The sequence below is a fragment of the Dermacentor variabilis genome, chromosome 5, assembly GCF_050947875.1.
Source record: "Dermacentor variabilis isolate Ectoservices chromosome 5, ASM5094787v1, whole genome shotgun sequence".
NCBI classification, from domain to species: domain Eukaryota; kingdom Metazoa; phylum Arthropoda; class Arachnida; order Ixodida; family Ixodidae; genus Dermacentor; species Dermacentor variabilis.
Window position 1 is genome coordinate 12,575,032 of NC_134572.1, and position 26,895 is coordinate 12,601,926.

The following is a 26,895-nucleotide window of genomic DNA, read 5'->3' on the forward strand; positions in this document are numbered from 1 at the left end:
ACTGCATGGTAGCCATTGTTCCACACAGGCATGTACAGTACACTGCTTTGAGTGCATTATGAATTATGAAAAGTAGTAGATGGCCATGAGGGCTTGACAGCAACAGCATTTCAGTGTCAATAATTCGATTCATGCAAGGTACATTCAATAATGTTTTACTGAAAAATATTCGTGAGGAGGTGTCCTTTAATATCAGACACATTCAGCACCTTTTATAAAAGATGCAGCAGGGCCCCTTTACTTATATGGGCAGTACAGTTGCTGGCAATAGTTGCAAAAATACATATGGCTGATATACAAGAGCGGGGCATGTGCACAGGAACCTATATGTACTAAAGCTTCAGTTAGTCAGTTTCATACATTAAAATACCAAAATGTGGATGCTCAATTTCGAAGCTTGTCAGGCATCAAAAGCCTTCCAGTGATCTTGCCTTAAAGATAACCGAAGGGGATCCACAGTATCTACAGCAAGGCCACTTCACTGAAAGCAGTCACTGAAGGTTGAAAGGAAAGCACCCACCAAGTACGTCGAGGTAGATCCAAGTTCCATTACGAATAGTTTCCCGGTTGAGGAAGAAGACCTTGCACTCATACCAGCCCTTGTCGGACTCGCGCACATTTGTCAGGTTCAGTGATGACTGACCCGAAAGTGAAATGCGTTCTTTGTAGTCATCGGCCGCATGTGGTGGGTACCCGTCGTACCTGCATAATTAGCCACATTACGAAAACAGGCTCTTGATTTCACTGTTTTTAATTGGTAGAAAGGCTGGCATAACTTTGGTGAAAATAATTAAAACTAGTTGGTAAGTAGGTAAGATAAGCAACTGCAGTGGGTAAGTTCCTGTCTTACCTCGTTTCAGACTTCTTTAATAAGAAATTCGAGTGTCCAATGGTATGATCGAACCTCTGTCTCCCAGCACAGGAGCTTGATGCTATAGCCATTATGCTATGAGCATACACATACCTATTTCATGCCGACGACGAATAGCTCTTTGAGACATTCTGTACGTTTGTCATGTTTCTCACATTCTTTCCTTATGGCAGCTAGCACTTTGAGGCACTCTGTAAGATGGCACTGCCCTTCAGGATTGGCCTGAATTCCCCAGTCATTTGTTTTTTTGTAGTAGCTAACACTATGTAGAAGCTATGTAACATTGTACTGCCTTCATGATAAGCCCATGTGGAACAAGTTTTTAATGTTTCTTTGTCAGAGTACAAATTATATCATCATTTTAACATGGATCACATGACATAGACACTGACACGTATGATTGTGTGAGACTTAGTCACAGGTGACAGTCAATCCATGTTTTCTCGCATACGGCGATTTAGTACCTACAACTATGTAGAACCCAACAATGGGCATGTTGATCATTGAATTCCCAGAATTCTGCTCTGATACACTGGGATAGAAATCATGTTGTCACCGTCATACAACTGTCAGCTTGCTGCTTGTCATCACATACACATTTGTGACACACACACAACTGATTGATTTACACAAACATCTTGGTGCACCTGGTAATCCAATGCAACCCCTTTCAATGCTTAATAGCCAATTACCTCCAAAATGCTTTGCATAACATTGATTCCTTGATTAAGTGGGATCTGCATAATTTTTAGTATGATTAACCCAAATTTGTGTGTTTGCTTCACAGACACACCATGGCGACACATGGATACACAGACAAGTAACACAGAATCTAAAAGAAATGAGTACATACCAGATGTAAATAGGTATCTTGTGGTCTTTTTTGTGCCACTGGACAAGATAGGGCACTGGCATGCCATCCGGGTATTCGAAGGGGCAGTGTAAGATCACATCCTGCCCCAGCAATGCCGTCATATGCTCCGGCTCCTGTGATGGCATCCCAGATGCATCTGTAAAAAGCACAAAAGTGTAGCAACGTGAGCAGGGATGGCACAAGCAAAAATTGTGGTGGACAGCAGACACCTCCAGCAAAGTTTGTGCAACCACACTAATCTCAACAAGCTGCATATCATCACTGAAAGAATGTAAACACCATATGCAAATTTTATGAAACAGCGACATGTCCCCAGTTGTCTGCAGACTGCATGGATGCATCAAGGCATTGCTACTAGGCTAGACTCACTTAGTCACCTAATAACTTTAGCCAGATCACACGACAGTCATGACACACAGGAATTGGGACCTCGAAAAGCTCTGCCACAATTAGCATGCTAAACAATGTGCTTATTATAATCACTCAAACATATTGCTGATATTACTCTCCCTTTTTGCATCAGTAATTGTCACTTACTATTCCACGATCATTTTAAAGCCCAGTGATCACAAATTTCTCAGAGCACCATGCAACTCTGCAAGTTTATTGTTTTATCCTTTTGCCTCCCCTTTATGAAGAAGTGGCACAAATTGTGACTATGAGGCTCAAGTAACAGACTACAGCTGTTAGTATTGTAGATGTTCCACAACGTCTACAGGACTATTCAGATGAAGACCAAGTTAAACACAACAGAACACATGCTGGCTACTTAACAATACCTTTATGGCAACTTCAATAATATATATGCTATGACTAATTCAAAAACTGCCTAAATAAGACCTTCATGGACAACTGTCTCATTTATACCAGAGCTGACATTTTTGATGACCACAAAACTACAAATTGGTCTTAATGCAGTCATACATGGTACAGCACATGGCTGATGACATTAGGTAAGTGTGTCGGCATGCAAAATTGTCTCCTTAAGCCATAAGCATTCTCACTCCATTTTTTTTACTTTATAAATATTACACTTCCGTCCCAGATATTATCATAGAGATACCTTGGTGCTAATACCGAACGCATTAAGTATAATGGCGACTTCAGGAATAGCATCAATATTTTAGACAAGATTCGGCATACTCATTTAAAATATTTTTTAGTGTTTCTTTTGCTGCTTTTCTATAAGAAGGTTAAATAACGCTATCTTCAGTATCAATTATTGACTGAATTCACCTTCTATAATATCTATATACTCAGATCAGATAGCGTGTGTTGATGTTCGGCAGTGCTTCCACAATAGTAGCCTTTAGCAATTTTTTATCATTGTGTGGCCATTAGTTGTTCTCTCAGTGGTGCTTGCCATATATAGTGCCGTACAGGTTTATATATTCGGAACTATGTAGAACATTATATTGAGGGTGACGTGGTCGCTGAAATTTGCAACCAGATGCTCTTGGGTGGCACAGGCGCTGTGTGCTAAAGCAAATCTATAACTTAGGAGGGGTGCCTAATAAAATTATGTACAGGAAGGTTGATTATTTATTTTTGAGCTGATCATCAGTGGCCCATAATCAGCTTTTCAGGGTTCTCACACATCATGACCTCCACATGCTGGAGAAATTCAGCCATCTGAACAACATCTGACCACTGGCAACGCTTGATTGTGTTTGTCACAGATGATAATTGGCCACAAACACTTGTCTCATCAAGAAAAAAAGCCATTTCAAAGCATTCAAGAAGGCGGTGATCTTCAAGTCGCTGTAGTCGGCATGCAAGGTGACAAGGGGAATGCGCTGCTTCATTTCCCATGTCAGGCTGAAAGCTGATACCCTGGAACAGTGGCGTAGCTAGGTTGTCTGGCACCCGGGGCCCATAGGTCTTCTGTCACACAACCCCCCCCCACCCTCCCCCCGGGCGTAGTTGAGGAAGGCAAGGATATCAACAATTTCCGGGTGTCTTCAGACGTATATGACACCCCTCACTGGCCCCTTGCACCCGAGGCCCACGCCCCCTTCCACTCAATTCACCACCCTTATTAGCAGGTAACCATGACACAATATGTAGTAATAGGCAAATTGATGATATCATTTTTACTTACAAAGACAATGAAGGTCATACAGTGAAATGAATAGTCAAACAAGTTGGCAAGTATTCAAAAGGCCACTTTTGTATAACTTAAGCTAGTAACAATAATACCTCTATGTGGGCGACTTGGTTCATCTTGCTGACAGCATTTATAACAGCATGAAGGTCAGGACTAAAAGAAATGCACACCCTGGCATTTGTGTTCCCTTCCATCCTGGTCTTTGCGCTGCTCAGAATGGTGTTATTTAGATAATATAAACACATTTTTACTGTGCAGCTAATAGCTATGCCTGGGGCAATGTTAACTTTCCATGCCTTTTGGGCAGTGGACAGCTTTTCAAGTAATGGCACAATAGTGATTTAAAGGGACTCAAAAGAAAAGAGAAGTTACATGAGTAAATTACACTGTACTAATAATGAAAAAGCCAACCAGGCTGAATAGGCCAGAAAAGATGCAAAAGTGAAGGTGCCTCTGCATCTAAGTTCCTGTACTAGGTTGCCATGACATTATGTATTCTGACAGCACCTTCTCGTGCCTAGTTAATATTTTATGGGTAAAGACAAACTACATTGTATACTAAAGGAATCAAAGGACTGGACTTGGAAAATTTGGAGAACTTTTACTGCCTTCACAAAGGCTAGTTCTTCTAAATGTATAACAAATAATGTCTTTTTTTGGAAAGTAGCGTGTAAGTTAAGACAAAAAGTCACTTCTTGCTTACATAGTATTATGTATGCATCATTGTAGAAATTTGGGCTTGTTGGTGTAACATATTGCAGTTTATTTTTTTCTGTAGCACCTTGTGTGTGTCTCTGTTCTTCTTCTACATTCTTGTGCTATTCATGCTACAAGAAAAAAAAAAATGCATTATGCATGCAGCTTACAATAATTTACTCTGGTTGCACACAATCTACTAACAGTGCCTTCACCCCCCGGCACCAAGCAATCATCCCTACAATATGTTGCCATTGAACTCAACTCCAACTCATTCAGGCTAGAGCTCATTCACATTGCTTGCTGGAAATGAGAAACAGTCCCCAACCCATATTACATCTTTTAATAGGCTGGTGGTATCCTCCGCGATAAATATTACAACTACACAAGGAAAGCAGAAGACAAAGAAAAAGTATGCATAGTAAACACATGCATGTTCTGGAAATCCAGAACAAAAGAGAACCAGGGAGGAGGAGGAATAATCTTTATTTTAGAGCAGCATATTTGAGACCTAGGCCTCTCTATCTAAATGACGGCCTGAAGCACTTGAGCGCTGGCGGCATCTTCAGCCTGCTAGATTGCCTTAAGTTGGTCTTCCGGTGCACAGCTGAGTAACATGGTCTCCCACTGCTCTCTGGTCTTGTTTATTTGATTCTGTGTGAGTGTCTGAGCCTGGACAACCTGAAACCATATGTTGTAGGTCCATCCTCTCTTGACAGAATCTACATCTATCCATGTAAAGGTCCGGGTAGTAGTGGTTCGGATATGTATCTGTTTGTAAGAGGCGCCATGCCGTCGCTTGCCGTCTACTTAGCAAGGAGTGTGCCGGGGTAAAATGGGCCCTTTCCAATTTATAGTGTTTGGTGATCTCATTAAAGTTGGTCATCCAGTCTCTCTCCGTTCCTAGTATTTGCATGTCACCTGCTCGGCCCACCAGTTCTCGAGCCAGGCTGTGCACTATTTCGTTCCTGGGAAGGGAAGAGTGTGCGGGTGCCCATATAATGTAAACATCTCGATCTTCACAAAAGTTGGTTAAAATTCTTAGCACTTCCGGGGAGATTCTTCCTTTGGCATAGTTCTTGACGGCTATCTTGGAGTGGCTGACTACAATATTAGCCTCCGTAGAGGCTATTGCCAATGCTAACGCAGCCTCCTCCGCCACCTCTGCCATTCTTGTTTTTACAGTGCCACTAACTCAGGAGTCACCCTCTAGACTCGTACCAACTGTCGGCATACTATGTCTAATTACGCACCCTGCCGCGTCCACATAGACCACGTCCCTGGCACTATGGAATCTTTTATGGAGAACTCTTGCTCTTGTGATTCTTCTATCTTGCTGAAACTCAGGGCGCATGTTTCTGGGGATGGGGGGTATTGAGAGATCTGCCCTTATTTTTCTTGAGATGTCTCTCCGCAGTCGATACTGTGCTTTGTAGGTTATTCCAATGTCGTCCAAGATGTATCTCCCCATAAAACTCTGTGTAAGTGTTTCATACCGCGCTACTCTCTGGGCCTCAGTGAGTTTGTCTAGTGTGTTGTGCACGCCGAGCACCAGGAATTTCTCATTTGGTGTATTTGGCGGAATTCCCAAGGCTTGCTTATATGCCCTTCTAATAATGCATTCTATCTTCCCTTTCTCCGCAGCGTAGCAATTGAGGTAAGGGACCACATATACAATACGACTGACTACAAATCTTTCTATTAATCAGATGAGGTTGTGCTCTTTCATGCCATAGTGCCTGTTGGATATCTGCTTTATTAGTCTGATTGTTTGTTGAACACTATTGTCTAGTAGTCTAATGATTTATGACCGTTTTCCGATATGCAGAGTCCCAGTATTCCCAGGATCACCACTATCGGTATCGATCGCGGTGCGTTCTACTGTGACCACGATGCCCAGCCTTTCCATAATGCCTTTTTGACCCCTGCATGTGGGTCTATAGAGCAGAAGTTCTTACTTTTGCAAGGAACATTACAGTCTCTTGTCTCTGATGTAGTCTTCGACTGTGTTTACCGCTGTTTGGAGGATCTCTTCCACATGCCCATCGCTTCCAGCCACCACCCAGAGGGTGATGTCGTCCACGTGTGGGCTGTGTCCAAGTCCTTCTATCTTTTCAAGTCTCACAGGAAGACTGATCATTACCACGTTGAATAGAAAGGGAGATAGGACTTAACCCTGAGGGGTACCCCAATTACCTAGTTTGAGCACCTCCAATTAGGATTCTCCAATTGAAATCTTTGCCGTACGATCCGTCACGAAGTCTTTGATGTACGCGTATGTTTTGCATTCTACATCCAGCTTTTGGAGATTTTGTAGTATTGCCTTGTGCGTGACAGTGTCATAGGCCTTAGTTAGATAGAGACCTAGTATCGCCTCGGTGTCTAGAGTTTTCTCACCCGCATCTATGATCTGATGTTTTAGTTTGAGCATAATATCCTGCGTTGATAACTTGGGTCAAAATCCAACCATGGTATGTGGGTAAAGTCCTCCATCATCTATGTATCTTGTCATGTTCCATGAGTTTGCCGACGCACGATGTTAGCGATATGCACCTTAAGTTCGTCAGTTGTGGTTTCTTTCCAGGCTTCGGTATAAAAATTATTTGGACTGATTTCCATTGACTTGGAATGCCACCTTGCTCCTGGCAGTTATTCATGTAGTCCATGAGAGCTCGGATGGATACATCATCGAGGTTCCCGAGTGTTTTGTTGCTTACCCCATCAGGTCCTGGTGCAAATTTCGGGTTGAGCTTGATAAGTTCACGTCCGACTTCTGCCTCCATAATGGGGGTATCGAGATCAGGATTCTCGTTACCTAGGTAATCCAGGAGTCCTTCTCTATCCGCATCTCCAAAGTACATTTTTTGAATCTCTCGAAAGAGCACTTCTAATGTACCATCGTAGCTGTTTATAACCTTCTGTAGATTGTGTGTTTGTATGGTTTTTGCACTGCCGGGGTCCAAGAGGCATTGGAGAATGTTCCAGGTCTTGGACATTCTCATCTGCCTTTCCATCAAGATTCATGTGGCTTCTCACTTTTGTTGGGTTACCCTATTTGCATATATCTCGATTTCTTTGTTTAATTTGTTTAATAACCAGGGGTCAGAATTATTTAATGTTACCTCTCTTCTGATTCTATTAATGCGATTATCATTATTTGAGAACTTCACAAGCTTTCAGGGGACTATCAGGTGGTCTGTGTCTATGACCATTTTCCTGCCAAGTTGGATCACTGGGTAGTCCATGATCTAATGGGTAGAGCATCTGGCTGCTGGGGTGAAAGAACTGTTTTTGAAAGCAACCATCGAACCAACTTGGGCCACTGAGTATGAGGATATGGGTGTGTGCCGCTCTTCAATGAACCTCTTTCATGCTAACTTGGGTCACTGGGTATGTCCCACACTTCAATGAACCTCTTTGACACCAACTTTGAGCATCCGCAGTCACACAACCGCAAATTCATGCAAGATTGCAGCGAGCTGTTTCTTTAACGTCTCAGTACCTGCAGTGCCAAGGACTGCAACTGGCCCCAGATAAGTGCGCTGCAATAGCGTTCGCATGGAAGCTTACGTGTTGGTATTTAATTATGATATATGGCAATATCATCCCATATGTGACCCACCCTAGATACCTCGGCGTTGTCATTGACCGCGGTGTTTCACGGTTGAGGCATGTGGCAATGTTAAAAACACAATTAACTGGGCTTGCTCAAGTTTTTCGCTTTCTGGCCAGCATGAAGTGGGGTCCATCTGAGCATTCGTTACTCTGGCTGTACCAGGCTCTCTACGTCGGCTACATTCGATGTGGCCTGCCAGTTTTATCAAGTACGAGCCGGTCATGTTTGCGTACGCTGGAAAGTGCCCAGGCACAGATGCTGAAAACATGTCTCGGTGTTCCACGTTGCACCTCAACCTACGGAACAATTGAGGAGGCTCGCATCACCCCTTTACCTGTGAATCTACGATGCGAACCTATTTCGAGTATGCTGCGACTGCTGTGCCATCATGGACGCCACCTCTTATCACCACTTCTTCAAGAGCCATTAAATGCCAAGAATCTGCCATACAATCATACTTTGCTCCTGCTGACCTTCCGCGTATGCCCCCATGGGTAACGTCCAAAATACAGATACGTCTATCTATTCCCGAAATTTCTAAATAATCGTGAATACCTACCATTGGCCTCAAACATTTAACACTTGAATATATGTAAAAAAAAATATGCTTCTTCGGTGAATGTGTGTACAGACGGATCAGTCTCGTCGTATGCGTCTTGTGCGGCTTTCGTCGTGCCTGCGCATCAAGTCATTCGATGGTTTCGTCTGTGTAACAAGACGACTACAACATCTACGGAACTAGTGGCAATCAGAGAGACCATTCACTATATTTCGCGACAGCCTCCTCAAGTATGGACAGTCTTCAGTGATGCAAAATCGGCTCTGCAATTACTTAGAGTGGTGTTGAAAGAAAGCGCTTACAGAGTGTTGGCTCTCCAAACTGCTGAGCTCTACACTTTAGCACAAGTAAACGGCCAACGCATCACAGTTCAATGGATTCTCAGTCACTGTGGTATACACGGCAACGAACTGGCTGATGCTCAAGCGAAGAAAGCACTCGAAGAACCAGAGTTACTGCTTGAAATTCCTTTTTCAAGAGCGGACGCCCCCTGCCTCCTCTACAGTGTCATCCGAAACTCGACAGAAAAGCACTGGAACAATCCGGATAATCACCACAGGCGACTCCAGAGATTGGACCCTACCATGAAATTTAGGCTACCACCGAAAATTCAACGCAGCTGTGCCAGTCTTCTGCACAGACCAAGGCTGGGGGTAGCGATTACGTGCGGATACGTGCACCTCATGCGATGCACTGAGTCTCCGGACTGTGAGTTGTGCAATGTGAGACTATAGGTCATGTGCTTTGTGACTGCCCTAAGTATGTGGAAGTGCGTCAAAAGTTGAACAATGACCTTATGCATCTCGACAGCCCACCATTGTCGGAGGACGTTATTTTAGGCGCCCAATGAAGGCGCTCAATGAAGTTTCAAGGCCATCCAGGTGTTACTGAACTTTTTAAAAAGTATGGGCCTGGACTGTAGGCTTTGAGCATGCCAAATTGCTTGCCATATGTTTTACATCCTCCCTCTATCATCATCGTCACCCATCATGCGCGCCTCTTACTTTCCTCTTTCTTTCCCTCTTCCCCTTCCCCCAACACCGAGTAGCTGGCTAGAGGAATATACCTCAGGCCAACTTCTCTGCATTTCATATCATTAAACTTCTCTCTCTCTTGACAACAACTTGGTTAACCGGGTATTTGCCAATAAGTATGCGCCATTCTCCATTGACAAAATATATTCTTTCAATTTGTTCAATGCTAGGTGAAATTGAACCTGCATCATATAGGAGTGATCATTTTTAAGTCTTTCGGAATTTTTAAACATTGCCTATAACAGATAGCATAATTCTAGTAATTGAGCTGGGTTATTCAGATAGGCGGACATTACTTGCATGAAAATGCAAACACATGTTCAGCTAAATAACGAATATTCACTATTTAAATTCTTAATTAATCACTTTACGACACATTGCAACTTACGAATTGTAGCCAGTGAGATTGTAAGACATATCGCCTTGAAGTGAATTTCCAGGATGACACCAGTTTCAAGATAATATTTTCTATTGTGAAGAATGAAATGCATGGGCATTCCAGCTACTTTTGTGCTTCAATGCATAAGAGGGTTTTGTTAAAGAAGCGGAACAACAGTGCATACTTACGGCAAGTATGATGGCACCTATCTCTAAACTGGTGTCATTCTGGAAATTCATTCCAAGTGGATATGCCTTGCAAACTCACTGGCTACAATTTGTAAATTGCAATATGTGCCGTAAAGTAATTAATTAAGAAGTTAACTAGTGAATTTTCATTATTTAATAGGAGATGTGTTCCAATTTTCATGCAAGTAATATCCACCTCTCTGAATAACCCGGGTTAGCTCAAGAACTGGAATTATGCTATCTGTAACAGGCGATTTTTAAAAATTCTGGAAAACGTAAAAATGTTCACCCTGTATATTCAGACATGCACCAGGTGCTGACTTCGTGGCGGCACCACTAGATGACACAGCATGTCTAGAGGGATGAACGAGAGAGGAGCCCAGCAGCATTTGCATCTAATAAATTACATGTTTTGATAGTGGCAATGAGGTCTATTGATTCGTTGCTTCAATGCAAATCGCACTAACGTTGACATTCATCATGAGATGGGTTCTGCTAGAGTTTTACTTTTGTTTTCATGCAACATGCCATGTTGCTGATCTATGCAAAAACAGAAAGCAACTATGTGAGAATGTCAGTAACAATGACCAATCTCTTGAAATGACCAATGTCAAATGACCAATCTCTTGAAAAATGGGATGCAATGATATGTGTCGGACAGTGGCAAAAGGCAAGAAGAATGGATCAGGACAACAGCAGTTCCAAAATATTACTACAGGACAAGGTGCGAACAGTGATAAGTTGTTTGTTCTGTGAACAATATCCTGTTTTAAAATTGAACATGAAAACAAATCCTCCTCTTGAAGGCAAAAGACATTAGTCTATCTCAGTTTATACGTGGGCTAGTATCTTATGCTGCTGTTTGTAATGCAAAGTTTCATGTGCATTAAGTAAGGTGAAATAATGAATTGTACAATTCTCTAGATGGAGTACAAACATGTAAAAACACTAGCTAGGAACACTGAACCAAATATAATTTTTTTTTCCTGCTTCAAAAGGAGAAACGTAAGGAAAATTATTATTTTCCTTCAGGACAGGCAAGACCATACAACGTCGATTCAAATCAGCAACTTGTAAATGCGCAAGAAGTGAAGCCATCACAGTTTCTGGCTGGGTTTACAATGAATGCTTGAAGTGGTTGGTGAGCCACATATAACTAGACTTTTGTTCTACAAGTGATGATAGCTGGTACTTTAGTTCAAGTTCAACTTTCAAGTTCAAATTATTTCAGTCTCAAGAGGTCACATGAGCAGCTTGTTCAGGAAAAAAATATACTAACAAGCTATCTGACGCATCTGCACAGCAGGAAACACTTGAAACTGTCTCTAGGCAGTTGACACTGTGCCTATGCAGTTGACATTGTCCCTGTGTCCCTGGCAAATATTTCTCTCGTCAAGGTAGCAAGGACTCTCCTTTCCTCTGTGCTTCTTGGCACACCTGGGTATATGCTGTAGTTGTCAGCGGCATGTAGTATAGTAGCTGTATTTGTTATATTCAGAGGACAACAAAGAGGGAAGGGTATTAAGGGGGCACCAACACTGTCTCAAATATTAGAAGACACCTGAAGTATCCCATGACCTTGGAAAAGATGCAGGGTGACAGAATAGGAAAGGGCAGAGGAAAGGTAACAAAAAGAGACTATGTAAAGAAAATAGGACATAAGTGAAAACAAAAGGACATAACTATACATACTAAAGCACAACATTCTCCTTTTTGGCTCTTCTGTCCCTTCATTGCAGGCAGGAAAATTTTCTTGCCTCTTTTTTATTATGTTTTTAAAACATACATATGGACCCTTTTTGAAAGAACACAGCCCCCATTATTCACAGCAACTCTGAATATATGGGGACAATTCAATATTCAAGAAAATTGACAATTAAATTCTTGTACCAAACACCAAACCGAGCAATTCAAAACGTATGTATTTGATTCCTGTAAAAAAATTCAAATATTCACAGACCCAATATAGTGAGCAGTTGCCTCCCTTTCTATCTAAGGGCAATAACTTAAGTTCTTGGGCAAACAAAGTAAGGAACAATGCATGCAAATGCATTTTTCAGATCAGGATGACATAGAAGAAATCAGAGAAATAAGATGAAAACTGGGTTTTCATGTCTTTTTCTCTCTTCTTTTTTTTTTCTAGCAATTTGAGAACTGAAGGGAGGGTAACCCTTGTTTCATAACTACCTCTTCTATTACTCTGAATAAGAATTGAGGATTACATGCACAAATGTGTTGGCACAGCCATCATAAATCCATAGAGGACAGCAGCACTACAGTAAAACAGCAGCGCTGCACCGGGAACTGAAAAAGGCAAACACTTCCTCATGTACAGCGCCCAGTCTGTTTTTTCCGCAGCATCAGAAATAAACATGAGCCCCACAGCAATGTTTAAACATATCTTATAGCTGGCCTGTGGCTTGCCCACTACATGAGGCACACACATGAATGATTGCCCACACATGGCTTGTATACACAAACACACATGTGCACTGAAGGAGGACAGGGTGGTGGAGTTCTATTATTAGTACTCTGGCATGAGGAAGCAGGCAAGGCTCAGTGAGTGTTGCCCTCTCTCTCCTAACTTGGAAAGAACATAAGGCAATATTTGTACAAGAGAACCCACAATTATAATCCCTTTACTACAGAAGCATGCAATCTCCACCACATCTAATGTGTGATGTCATTGAAGGCGCTCATTAAAGACTTCTGAAATCACATTTCATAAGCTTTCCTCCTTTCCAGCATTTTTATGTTGAGCTGCAACAGAGAGAACACTGCACAGTATGCAGCTTACAGGGCAGACTTGCACACTTTACAGAAAAAAAAGTAACCGATTGGAATTACAATTGTTCCATTAAAATTGGTAAATGATTACAATGATCAATTACTTCCCTACCAAAGTAATTGAGCAATTCCTAAAATGTAATAAATTAATTTTATGTTACTTTCCTCCTTATGTTTATTACCATTTCACAAATACAGCAGACAGAATGAGCTGGCATGGCTCCTTTAGTGCGGCCTTCTTAGCCCTTCACATACTGTCTGTTTATCTTCACTAAGGATGAAAATTTTTGTCAGTCATGTTCCCTCGTTATCTTGTAAAGGCATCACCAGTGACAGTGAAAACTCGCTAGATGGAGAGAATTGTGGCGTTGTAACGTGTGAACACTTTGCATACAAGATCGAGGTTGCTGCTCAGTGCTTTGGTGCTCACATCTGGGTACTCTGTGAAACGCAGCAGGTCATTGGTACTTGGGCTCGAAAAAGACACACTTGGTAGGGCCAATGAAAATGTAAGAAAAATCATCCGTAGATGATTTCATGGCATCAAAGTGGCCATTGCTGTTAAATCATAGCAGCACCATTTCATTACTTTGACCAACATCTGGTGTAGCGTTAAGATAATACAAGAAATACTAAGCGTCCCAAGTATCTCCTTCTGAACACGCACAATGGCATGCTGCGTGCCATAACCACGGACATTTCTTCCAAATCAAAGTATTCATAGCAGTGTAGCCTTTACAGCTTGTCTTATGAATATAGTAATTGGTTACATGTAATTAGTTACTTAAACTAAGATAATTGGATTACAATGAGTGCTACTGAGTAAAAAGTAATTGAACAATTAAAAACTGCCAAATAGTGCTATTGATTATAAGTACTTAATTGCATGTCATTCATTATGTACAAACCTGTTACAGAGTATAGCACAAAATCCACACGTGAGACAATGGACAATTTAGGCTCACAAGAAAGAAAAATTTATCATCAAGTATGAAACCGCTTGTGTGTGTATGTGTATATGTACATGTGTGCATGCGTGTGTGCAATTGCAACCATATGAAGCCAAGGAAGGCACAGGGAAATTTATTTGTAGCTTTTAATTGAAGCGCAGAAATGATAACCTAAGGGCAAATGAAAGTGGACAAAAAAACAACTTGCTGCAGGTGGGAACTTACTGTAACATTTCTTTGCTCGTCTTTTTTTTTTGAGTAATTACTTGAGATAAATCAATTAACTTCTTTAATATAGCTTGAAACGTTCAGGCGTCAATAGGAAAGTTGTGAAGCTTCACAAATATTGCCCAACCCAGGCACTTCCAACAAGATAGACTTAGCATGACCGTTATTATTAGGGACATATGAAAGCCCGCGGAGTTTAAAAAATACCATGTAACAGCGCGCTCTGTGCGCCAAATGCGCCACGATTACTGCGCTCTCAACCGTGCTTTGTAAAATACATCACTCGCTTCGCTCCTTTCGTGCTGCCCACGAAAGAGCTTCGCATTGTGCTTGGTTCCGAGATAAACGCCAGTGGGTTCAGGCCAGCAGTTGAAATACAGCGTGGCTTCGGTTTCTGCGGTGATAATTGCACTCTCACGCTGACAAGCTCATGAGCTCGAATTTGGGAGCAGGACCCCAACAAGCAAACACTCATTATAACAAGCTTGATAACGTCGTGTGAATTACGCTGGTTGTCACAAAAGGAAGAATTATAAACTGTCACGGAAGGTTGCTTTCTAGCTTCCTGTCCATTCCTTGTCGGCAGAGAACTTGTAATTTCACATTACTTACCTGCCTTTTCCACGTCGTACAAAAGTTTAACACAGATTGCTCTTTTCATGGATAACGGTTGTAGAGATTTATTCGCTGTGATGCCTGTCTAAAGAATGTGTTCAAACAAGTCGCCCTCTGCCATAATGCAGTATTGGCACCTTTTCAGCACGTCCGATGTAGCTTTTTTGATGACGCAAGACAGTATCTCGCTGCAGGCCTCGGCAATCTCTGCCTTTAGCGCTTCTGGTGTAGTTGTAGGTTTACGGTACACTCGGTCTTTCACATGTCCCCTCAAAAAGAAGTCAAGAGGTTTCAAGTCCGGTGACCTTGCAGGCCATGCCACTGGACCATGCCACCCAACCCACTGGCATTTGAAGGCTTCGTCAAGCCAGGCTCGGGCAAGGCTGCTGCTGTGAGCTGGTGCACCGTCGCTCTGATACCAAGTTCACTTTAAAAACGCAAGAGGAAGATCACAGCGAAAATCTTCGACTGGGCCTTCCAAGATGTCGTTCCCGTACCGCTGAGCAGTGAGCTTGAGGTAAAAAAATATGGGGCCAACTATTCTTCCATCAAAGATAACGCACCACAAACTGAATTACCATTGGTACTGGTGTCTGGTTTGCGCCACCCAATGCGGGTTCGTTTCGCTCCAGTAATGCGCATTATGGATGTTGACTCGAGAATTTCTGGAGAAGGTTGCCTCATCTGTCCAGAGCACTTTGTCAACAAAATCGGGTATTTCATCACTGTTCACAAGGATCTAATTTGATAAATCAAGCCGCCATTGAAAGTCTCTTTCTTGCAGCTTTTGATGCAGTTGGAGGTGATGCATTTCAGCCTTCCTAAGAACTCTTGACACTGAAGACTTTGAAATGCCGGCCTCACCACTCACATCACGCACACTAGAATGAGGGTTTGCAGTCATGAAAGCCAAAATGTCTCCTTCAGCTTCCTCACTGATGGTCCCCTTTCTGTGCCACGGCTTCTTAAAGCTACCTGTTTCAGCGTCAAGTAACTCCTCATAATTGTGTTCGTGGTAAGATTTTCCCCCACATTGCCAATTTAGGTATACCTAATTGGCAGTTTTTCCTCTTGTCGCCCCGTGCCGCTCCCAAGGCTAAGACCATGTTCGCCTTCTGCTCGCTTGAGTACGGCATGCTTTAGGCACTGCAAACAAATTCTTCGAAACGGTTGTGCGGCAAAGACAGTAATAGACAGTCAAGCTCGCATGCATCTAGCCTCTGGCACAGCTTGGAAGAAAAGCGGCGTTGTAACAAATGATGCTCTCTCTCGCACAGGTTCCAGATGTATGATGCATGTTTTGTGTGTGTTTTTTCTATTCCGCATCGACTTCAACGCTGGAAAAAAAAAATTGCTCTTCTCGTCATATCGGAATAAACGGCTGATGATGGTGCATTCTTCGGCGACAGGCGCCAGCGGCTTTTTTGGAGGGCCATAAGTTGGTTTTTTATTCTATGGGGCCGTCGCCGGCCACTGCTGGTAATGTCAGAGTCGAGTAAAGGTTGAAGCCCTTTCTCATAAGTGAAGGGAAGGCGTGGCGCTGGTGATGCTTTTACAAACCACTCACGAGAGTGCTGTAATCGCGGCGCATTCGGGCGCACAGAGCACACTGTCCAGTGATATTTTTTAAACTCCGCAGGCTTTCGTTTCTCCCGAACAAAAATGGCCACGTTAAGTCTATCTCGTTGGAAGTACCTGGGTTGAGCAATATTTGTGAAGCTTTCCACAACTTTCCTATTGTAGCCCGAATGTTTCAAGCTATATTTAAAAAGTTAATTAATTTATCTCGGATAATTACTCGAAAAAAGACGAGCAAAAATATGGTACTCTAAGTTTAGATAAACGCTAACATCTACACGATTTATGTTCTGAAGGATGCATAGGGTTTTTCAAAATCTTGGTCCAAGTTAGCTGGGACACCCTGTATATATATATATATATATATGCACGCACACATACACAGTAGAATCTTTTTAAATGGAACTTCAAGAGACTGGATAAATATGTTCCAATTAAGAGGAGGGTCACAGTACACCATCTCAACACTTAATGTTAGGCATCAAGAACTGAATGTAGCAGCTAATATTTGTCTTACGGCCACAGTGGGAACTTCTGAGTTCACTAGGCTTCACTAGTTTAGTTTAGAGGAGGCACTGGCAACGTATCACAGCAATAACTTCGCTCTTACTGCTGAATTTGGTGGCTGAATTAGCATTAGGTCATGCTGGTGGTGTCCAAATCATCAAGTGGCGTGCTCTAAGGCGGCTGAAATTTTCGATGTTCTCAATTTGGCCATCATTGGGGCAAGCGGCAGTGCTACAAAGCTTTCTGGACTGCACACGATATGCATAAAATATTTATCAAATGTTTGCTTGCTTGAGTCCTTGCAACTGCTTTTTAAGGATGGTTTTCTGCATGGAAGACAGGTGTCGCAAGAAGAAAAATTATTTTTGCTTTCTTTTTTTAAGAATTACTTGGGAGCTTGCTTCTGCAGTCCCATTTACTGAGAGTTGCAAAAATTTTTGCTCTAATTACTAAAACTATCTTTTCTTTTTGTGCATAATCCAAATACTAAACCCATTAATTTAGAGGTTATTTCGTTCAACTGGCAATTCTGTATAAACTATTTCCATTTACCGAAATTCTACTGTATTCTACTGTTCATATTGGTAGTTGAATCACATGACACCGAGATAGCACTTGAACCTTAATAAATATAACATGAGAAGGGGGGAAATCTGAGATGCCAACATCTGGAATAAACCTTGCACTAATTGCCAGATTTTAAAGTGTAAAGTGCTATGTTCTCTACCGTTCCTTTCACAGGAGTATATTTTTAGATGCAGTGAGATTCAAGTTGGCCCAGTTAGTTTTCACTTCTACATGTCCCACTTTCAGCACAGTTACAGTAATGCTCAGATTTGATTTTAGCCAGATGTGTACGACTAGGCTTCCACACCTTCAAAGCATATAAAAATACAAAGCAAAATTACATCAAACACTGAGCTATGCTGTTTCTTATTCAGCCGGTGCTTGACCCTTGATTCACGTGATCTGCATGTATGGTTAACTGACATATCATTTTCATAGGTCATAATATTTTCAAGCAGATAGTTGCAAAACATTAGACAAGAGTAAAATATTTACTATCACTTGAGCAATTACAATGCACAGGCATCACTTCACTGAAATGCTTACTTCCTTATGAGAAGTTGACATTCACTGCAGACCTGAGATCAGTGGAATAAGAGAAGTATTGCACAGACTCATGCAACAGTCCCACATTTATTTCTAAATCCCTGCACAAAATGCTCAGGCACACTTAAAAAAAAATAATAATATATGCAGCTTTGTTTCCTTACTTAAACATTTCATTGCACAAGTTAATGTGAATCTGTCTTCAAGAAATGAAAGTGCTGTACAAACTTATATAGGTGAATATAGATAGGCTAAGCAGGGAGGTGGCACATAAGAAAGACACATCTGTACAATCACAGCTCAGGCCCCAAGAGGCTAAGTTGTTATGGAAAAATTGCAGCCTTGGTCTTCCAGAAATTAAGGGTGCAGCTTGTTCACAGCAAAATTTTCTAAAAATAATTTTCTGACCTTTTTCATTTAAAGTTTTGGGGACAGCTATTGCACCAACAAGATTCCAAGAGAATTTGCATATGTCGTCAACACTACATTATCAAAACTAATTAGCCAAAGCTATCCAAAACTTGTTTTGTGAGCATGCACCAATATTTTATGCGTAAGCACAGAAAGAAGACTAGCTACTGCAAGAACATATTTACAAGTAAGCCTTTTTTGTTCAAATCAAGAACTTGAGAGCTCTGAGAAAAGCTGTTGCTATTGTACACACAGTATAAGAAGCAATATAAAATGTACTGCAAACAATTAAAAAGCTTAAGCTGCATCTTACTGTATAACTATCAGTCAAGCATCATACTAACTAGTGGAGTAAGCATAGCAAAACTACCACTCAGAGATTGTGTAGCTAATTGTCTTGCGCTACTATATAATTCAGTTCACTGCTACTCAATGGTATGGTAAAACTTTATTGAAGTCCTGCAGATCGTGAGTCTTCACGAAGCGGGCTGCTCCCGCATGGGAACCAGAAGGCCGAACCTATTGGTTGCATGTACCCAATTTTTAGAACATTTAGATCTATTTTGCTATAGTTTGGTGTGCTTGAGAACTAAGGCAGACTGTCCTGTGTTGCTCTTTCATCAGTTCCATCAATCAAATTCCACCAATTAATCTTCAATAAGTGGGCTAATAATGAAGCAATCAAAGGGCAAATCACCGTATAATCTGAGAGTAGGCATAAGTGATGCTCATGCAGCAAATATTATCTGTTTGTTTATTCAGACACTTTTACAGGCACTGCAATATGTTCGGAAAAACTTAGATCTGCCTAAGGGCTCCAAATATCTTCTTACGTATTTGAACCATACACAATGAAATCACAATAATGAAAACATTCTTTTGTTCAGAATTAGGGTAAGAGTGACTGGCTGAACTTCTGCTGAAACAGTCATTGTACACTGAACAGATAAAATTTCGAAAGCATAAATTTATATTTGTATTTATGAGAAACGCTTCAGGCTATTGAATGCCCTTTGAAGACTGGACATTCGTGGTTGTCTAGCAGTAAATACACCTTCCAAGGAAAGAGTTACCTGCACATAGGTGTGCTGCTGATGATTCAGTGCTACATAGACACCTAAAGGAAAATAAAGTGGAAGTCTCCTTTGTTCTTCCCTATCAAATCAGCTGCAATGAGACAGCAATTAGTTGCTCTGAACTTCTAATTCCTGAACCTTTGTTGAACCCAACAATGATTACATTGAATCACAAATTAAGAAATTCATTTTAACTTTTGACTGCTTCAAATCATGCACATATCATCACTATTGGCCTGCTGGTGATAAGAATGAAATAAAGTTGATAGAAGTAATCTGTGTTAAAGCTAACACAGCTTCTAGCCTAGACTTTACTACCAGTGGATGTTGCCATGGTCAGCTATACTTTCTGATGGCATGTTGTATTGCCATTTGCTCTTTATCTTGTGTACTCCATTATTTTAAAATAACAAAATTTAAATTGTTTGAGCAAGAACATACGTGAGTGCAAGAAAAAAGGAACGCACAGGACAATGCTGGACTTACAGTGCACCAAATGGCCCAGCAAACCACACTGTTAAATTCTTTCTTTGCATTTACTATATTTTGTCTTCTGATGCTGTTTTTCATCATTTGTCTTCATTTCAAAAATGCATGGGTTATGCCGCTTTTATCCTGCCATACCCGCCGCTTATGTACATCAGTGTGCTTATGTGCTGAACAAGCTTCTTATGTCGTTAGCCCAATACAGAAGTGCTGGAAGAAGTCCACATGAAATTTCTGCCTTACCCCATGCACAGCATGTGCCACCTGATCTTGGATGCCATAATTACACAATAATCATTTATTACTATACTTTACTGACCCAAAAAAAGTAATACTTATGTGTAAGAATTATAGAACTGTATGAGAATGTTAAACTAGCTCTTTAAAAAATATAGTTATTTATTTTGTTAACAAAATTTGTTGTCTTGCTTTTTGATGCATACAAGCAATGTTGTAAATCATTAGTTGCATATTGAGAACAACATTAAGAACAATACCTGTTGTTTTTTCTCTCTAATTTTTTACGTATGGCGACATGTAATCATGCATATAAAACTTTAAGGACAATCTAAATGTCATGTATAATCCTTTCACTCAAACTTTCAAGTAAACACTTCAAAGTTTCTTTAAAGTAAGTTCAAAGTACTGCTAATTTATTTATTTATTTATTTAGTTATTTATCAATACTGCAATCCCCAGTGGGGATTCTAGCAGGGTGGGAAACAATGCATATGTAAAAAACACTATAGCATAGGCAGCGAAAACAATACAAATCAGGTCAACAGAGCTTGAACATAGCAGTGGCACAGCAAGATAACACATTTTTACTCAATACTTGAAACAAACGCCGAAAGTGATGATTTTAAAACTTGGTCACTGGTTAGATGATTCCATTCAACCACTGTTCGTGGAAGAAGGAATACTTAAAACAATTATTACGCATACTAAATGGGGTTATTGTTTGGCTATGTTGTTGTCTAGTAGCATAACCAGATGAAAAGGTAATTATTCCCGTGAGATCTGTCTTATAATGACCGTTGATAAGTTGAAAAAGGAATTTTAGTCATGGTACATGGTTTCTTTGCATTAATGGTGGCAGTTTTGCTTTTGTTGAGAGGTCTGTCACGGAAGTGCGTCTGAAGCTGTTATAAATGAAACAAGCTGCTTTTCTTTGCACCACTTCTATCTTGTTAGTGCCAGTTTTAGTAAAAAGGTCCCAAATTACACATGCATAGTCTAGCATTGGCAGAATTACAGCTTTATATGTGAGTAGGCGTACCATGGGAGTAGAAAGTTTCAAAACTCTCCATAAAAAAAAAAAAAGCTTGCAGTTAGCATTAGCTACTACATATTCAAGGTGCTTAGCCCAAGTGAGGTCATTTGTGATCCAGAGTCCAAAATACTTATAATGTGTTACTTCGGAAATAATTATGTGATTAATACAGTACGGAAACGTTAGTTTATGCTTCTTATGTGAAATGGACATAAAAACAGTTTTCTTGAAATTAATCAACATTTGCCAGGCATCGCACCAGTCGACAATTTGTCGAAAAGCATCGTTCAGCAACTCCTGGTCAGTAATATTGTCTATTTCTGAATACAATACACAGTCATCAGCATAAAGCTTAACCATAACTGGAATACCATGCAGCATATCATTAATGAATAAAAGGAACAAGAGAGGTCCAAGGACCAAGCCCTGGGAAACACCAGAGTCTGCCGGAAGTCATTGAGAAGAATGATTATTCAAAAGAACAAATTGTTTTCTGCTATCAAGGTATGCTGTGAGCCAATTAATTAGTCTGGAGATTTTCAGTATCTTGCTCAATTTGTAAAGTAGTTTTTTGTGAGAGACTCTGTTGAAAGCCTTTGAAAAGTCCATGAATATAGCATCTACTTGTTTCCCATTGTTAATTGCTTTCGCGAAGTCGTGCACTGTTAAAACTAATTGGGTAATTGTAGAGTAGCCTTTACTGAATCCGTGTTGATGCTTTGTTAGTATATTATTGTTTTCCAAGAATTCTGAGATATGATTATGGATTATGTGTTCCAAAAGTTTACATACCGTAGATGCTAAAGAAATTGGATGGTAGTTTTGAATGCAGTGCTTTTTTCCTGTTTTATGCAGTGGTTTCACTCTGGCTGTCCTCCAGTTGCTCGGTACTTGTTCCTCGCACAGTGACCTTGTGAACAGAACGTGCAAGTACTTTGATATCCATTCTGCATACCGTTTTAAAAGATGTGTTTGGAATGTTGTCCGGGTCAGAAGATGTTTTAGTGTTCACTTGTAAAAGCATGTTTAGTATACCTGGTTCGCTTATTTGAACATCAGGTATTGGTAGACGGACTTAAAGTGTTTGTTAAATGCATTTGCTATTTATTTGCTTTCGTGAACTGCCTTACCATCAACATGAAATTCAACACATTCCTTGGCGGACAGAGAAATAGAACGCCAAAATTTCTCTGGAGCCGTGGTTATGAAACTTGGTAGCGATTCACCATGGTAGCGTTGTTTATCAGCATGCACTTTACTTTTAAGCTGAGAGGAAATGTCATCGATCTGCTGTCTTACCGACTGCACGTTCTCAATTTTTAATTTTTTCTTTACACATTTCAATTTCCTTTGGAGCTGCAATGCCTCGTGGGGGATCCAGGTATTATTGCGATTTTTCTTTTTAATCGACAAGGGGACAAAGCGATCAATGCACTCTTTAACTATGTTTTAGTGCTATATAATGCTATACAAGCCACCAAAGTTCTAATCAACTGTAGTTTATTTATTTATTTATTTATTTATACTTGTAACACAAAATACTTGCAGGCAACAGTACATTGAAGATTCCACTGAAAAGACCTTATTCCCCTTCGTTTTTCATATTCCCAGATGGTCTGTTGTGAAAAACAGAAATGAGCTGCATTGAAAAGGAATCATGCAGAGTATTCCAACCAACGGTGTAAGCCAAGTTATTTGCGTACTACTTCAGAAACTGGTTCTTTCGTTGCCATCCATGACTTGTTCCATTGAAGCACATATATGCATGTATGCGACACTGATTAACATAATTCAATTACACTGGTATGTAACAGATACAAATTTAATGCTGCATTAGGGTAATTGTGCGCTATAAAATGACATTTGCCGCGTGAGCAACATAATCACGTCCAGTTCCTTTTTTTTCTCTTAATTAAAGCGCAAGCAATTTATTTATTTATTCTAATACGGTGTGCTAGAAGCGAACACAAATTGATGATCGCCGGTGCACGACATACTCTTGCTCGCATCGGCAAGTGCGTGCTATACTTATGCCGAACGTTTCAAAGCCGCTGAGAAAACGGAAGACTGCGAATTTCACGCCAAGTGCGAGGACTGGCGCACGGGAAACGTAGTCCGCGTACGCGCACAGGCGGCCTTATTCGTATACGGCTCTCGCAGATCGATCGATGCACGCAGTCAAAATATAATCTTCCGACAGACGCAGAATCCGACATGTCCGAGCCGTCTTCCTACGGATCGTACGCAAATGGTATGCTGTGGCGACTGGATCACATAGGGTGTTGGGATCTAGGATGCGATATATATATATTAAATTTGGAACGTGTGTACCCTACCACCAGACATCGGGACGGTGCACAAGCCGATCTTTTCCGCGCGCTGAGTTTGCGCGTGGGAGGGTACGAGCAATACGAGCTGCACATCTACGCGGGCGTCGGATGTCGGGCGCAGTTACGCGGACAGCGTCGGGCGAGGAGGTATGGCTTCGCGCGATATCCGAGCCAGCGCGATATCAGCGCACACTCGGAAGGCGCATCGCGCGGCCGCAACTGCGGGCGTCGGTCCGCCGCGCGCGCTTCCTCCAGTAGCACTGCATCGAATGCGGGATCGCACGCACGTTTGGCCTCACAGCGTGCGACGCGCGCCGCCACCGCTTGACGATAAACCACGCCTCGCTCCTGCGGACGCGCGCAATCATTTCTTCGTGGCAGCAACTTTTCCCATAAGAATGATGTGCTGAACTGAGAGCAGTCACTGGATTGCGGGCGGCGTGCACACTACTTCATGCGCGAACGCGTGTCTCGAAAAGTCGCATCCGCCCTTTCCCTCTCTCGGATGGCGCCGACGCTCGATCGGCCAAACATACGCGACCGCGCGGGTCCGACCATTGCACCACCGCGTTTTCGATCTTGTCCCGACGACGATATTCTCTTGTCCAGGGTGACCCGCGTGGACACTTATACGCCCTGCAAAGTATAAATCGTTTCTTTTTTTTTTTTTCGTCTTTAAAAACTGCTTTATGCAGTTGAAGAGAACCGCATGATTGTGCGGGCACATCGCTCCCTGCGATGGTGTATAGCGGTGAAGCGCACTTGACGCTGCTGCAATCCCCGCGATAGCGCCACAGAGTTCGTGCAGGGCAAAGCCGTGTAGTAAGCGCGATGAGGCGGAGAGCAGAAGTGAACGTCCCTTGCGTAGGTAGCGACGATCTAGCGGTCAGCGCCGTTTAGATAGCCGAAGCTGTAGGACCAGCAGCGTCCAGTGGAGAAACAGGTTCGAAAGGAGACGAGCGCGCGTCCCCGCCCCCGTGGAGAAAGCACACCGAAACCACACGCAGCAGCCCCGCGGTTATTCAGCCCCGAACGGCTCTTGACGACGCCTGCGTCTATTTCGCCCAGTGCTGTACGGAGCCGCGTGCGTGGGCGACGGAACCCAGACGACCAAGAACGCGGTTCTGATCGCGAGGTGTGCGCCCAGCGCCGCGGGTAGGCTTAGCGCGCTGACCGGCCATCAAGATGTGACAGGCGAGAGCGAACGTCGCGGCCTTACCTGACTGGGGACTCCGTAGGCAGAGGAGAAGAGCCACTAGTAGGCATGGTTGCTTCACAATCATCTCATCGGGATTGTTGGACCGTAGACGAGCGTTCTTCGTGCGTATTCCAGTGGGAAAGAAATCGCGCTACGCGCTGCCTTTTTCCAGAGACAACACCAGTCGCATTTTCAACATTTTGCCGGGAGACTCTCGACGGAGTCCACAAACCGCAACGCTTCCTCGGCAGCCAATCGCGGCGCGCTTAACAGGAGAAGCTACGAGTCGGCGCGCGGACCAATGGGAGCGTAGCTACCATCGCGGCCGCCCGCGCGACTGCGCTAGCGCTAGCGGAGTACGGGTGAAAAACACAGGTTTCGGTTGTCGTTTTTGGTGGCTCGTTCTGTCATTTCACACGTTGCTACATCTTTATAATGCGCCTGCATAGGCTAGATTAAAGTTAGGAACTTTCGATGGGATCGTTAACCTCCAAGCGACAACCCAAAATGATCGCAGACGAGTTGTAACACTCTCGTTGTATCTGCATGCTGCACCTGTGCTGTGTTTGCTTTCGCTTTTCCTGATTTTCGAGCGTCAAAAGTCACTGAGCTTGCGTTAGTCCGTAACTACACTAACACAATTGCTCTTTTTTGTTTGCTCTACACAGGAGTGAAAGAAATAGCATTCTCCTACGTGTATGGAAAGATCGCAGACCGTCCTCGAAGAGAGGAGGTTAGCACCCACGTTTTCCACGTAGCATGCTTTCCCGCACGACACCAGCGCGACATTCAAATTGAAGCTCTGCGCTATTCTTCTTCACAAAAACAAACGTTACCTACTCGTGCACATTTTGGCGAAAATGCGTGTGCCGTTGCACGACATATTTTATTGTTTTCATCTTGTCGAATCTAAAGAATTACCTTTGATTGACAGATTTTTGTGTACCGAGAGGAATAGTCGTGCTACGTGCACTTTGTTTCAAATGGCCTGTAATTCGAAGACGCTAAGCCAGTGAGAAAGAAATAGTAATTTTTAGACAATACCCGTCCGGAGGCCCGCAGCTAGAACCAACACCTGTGAAGAGAAATAGAATACGAAGAGATGAAGGCAAGGACGTCAAGTGGAAAAGCATCCGGTTGGCAACAACGCAAGGAAACGAGTTAGAAGCCGCATATGTGCACAAACTCGTGTTGTGAAGGGCCGCGCCGAAGTGTGGCTGAGTGAAAATTTACTGACATAAAAAATAATAAGAAGATTTGGCCATTTCTGCCGGCTGTGGCGGCCGCATTTTGATAAGGTCGGGATGCATAAACGCTTGTCTACCGGGCTTTGGGTGCACAATACAGAATCCTATAGTCGATCAAAATTATTTTTGAGCCCGCCTTACGGAGCCTCTGTGAGCCACATTATGAATTATCACATTATGTGATTAAGTTTTATCAAATGAGACGCTTGCAAATACATCTAATAACTATTTGATAACCTTAGTAAACAGTACTCATGATCCTAATTATTTGAATTACCTTGACTGCAGGACTAAACAATGTGCATTTTTGGCGCCTACTACAGAAAATGAGGTATTTACTACTTTTATGTCTATCAAGAACACCAGATAATGTGACGTCGACGGATTCGAGATCATGCCAATTAAGCATGTCCTGGACTTGATTCTACCTGCATTCGTATACATATTCAACTTGATATTTTCCAGGGGCTCGTTCCCGAAAAGAATTCAGGTTGCGAAGGTAGTAGTTTTGTACAAAGGTGGTGATAAAAACGAGTTAACGAATTACCGACCAATATCGGTGTTGCCCATATTTTCTAAACGTATAGAAAAACTAGTACATGCCCGCATGACATCGTTTCTAATCAAACACGACCTGATCACTAGTATGCAGTATGGCTTTGTGAAAGGGCAGTCGACAGGAACTGCCTTACTTACTCAAAAGGAAATTATATTGCAGTCGTTTGAACAGCAATTATGTACTGCGGGTATATTTGTTGATTATTCGAAGGCG

General features: G+C 42.1%; 1 protein-coding gene across 4 annotated transcripts in view; it reads right to left on the bottom strand.

The window, feature by feature from the left end:
• LOC142582252 (protein turtle-like) overlaps window positions 1-26,240 on the bottom strand; it is an 89,949-nt gene extending 63,709 nt beyond the window's left edge. For 2 of the 4 annotated variants that reach the window (XM_075691728.1, XM_075691725.1), the window contains exons 1-3: window positions 24,898-26,239; window positions 1,725-1,881; window positions 521-702 (exon numbers count right to left, since the gene is read on the bottom strand). In XM_075691728.1, coding sequence (XP_075547843.1) covers window positions 521-702; window positions 1,725-1,881; window positions 24,898-24,961 — 403 coding nt within the window. In that variant the 5' untranslated portion in view covers window positions 24,962-26,239. Of the gene's footprint in view, window positions 1-520; window positions 703-1,724; window positions 1,882-24,897 lie in introns of all 4 variants that reach the window. The other 2 variants (XM_075691726.1, XM_075691727.1) reach the window with 2 other exon arrangements.
• Between the last annotated feature and the right edge of the window lie 655 nt (window positions 26,241-26,895).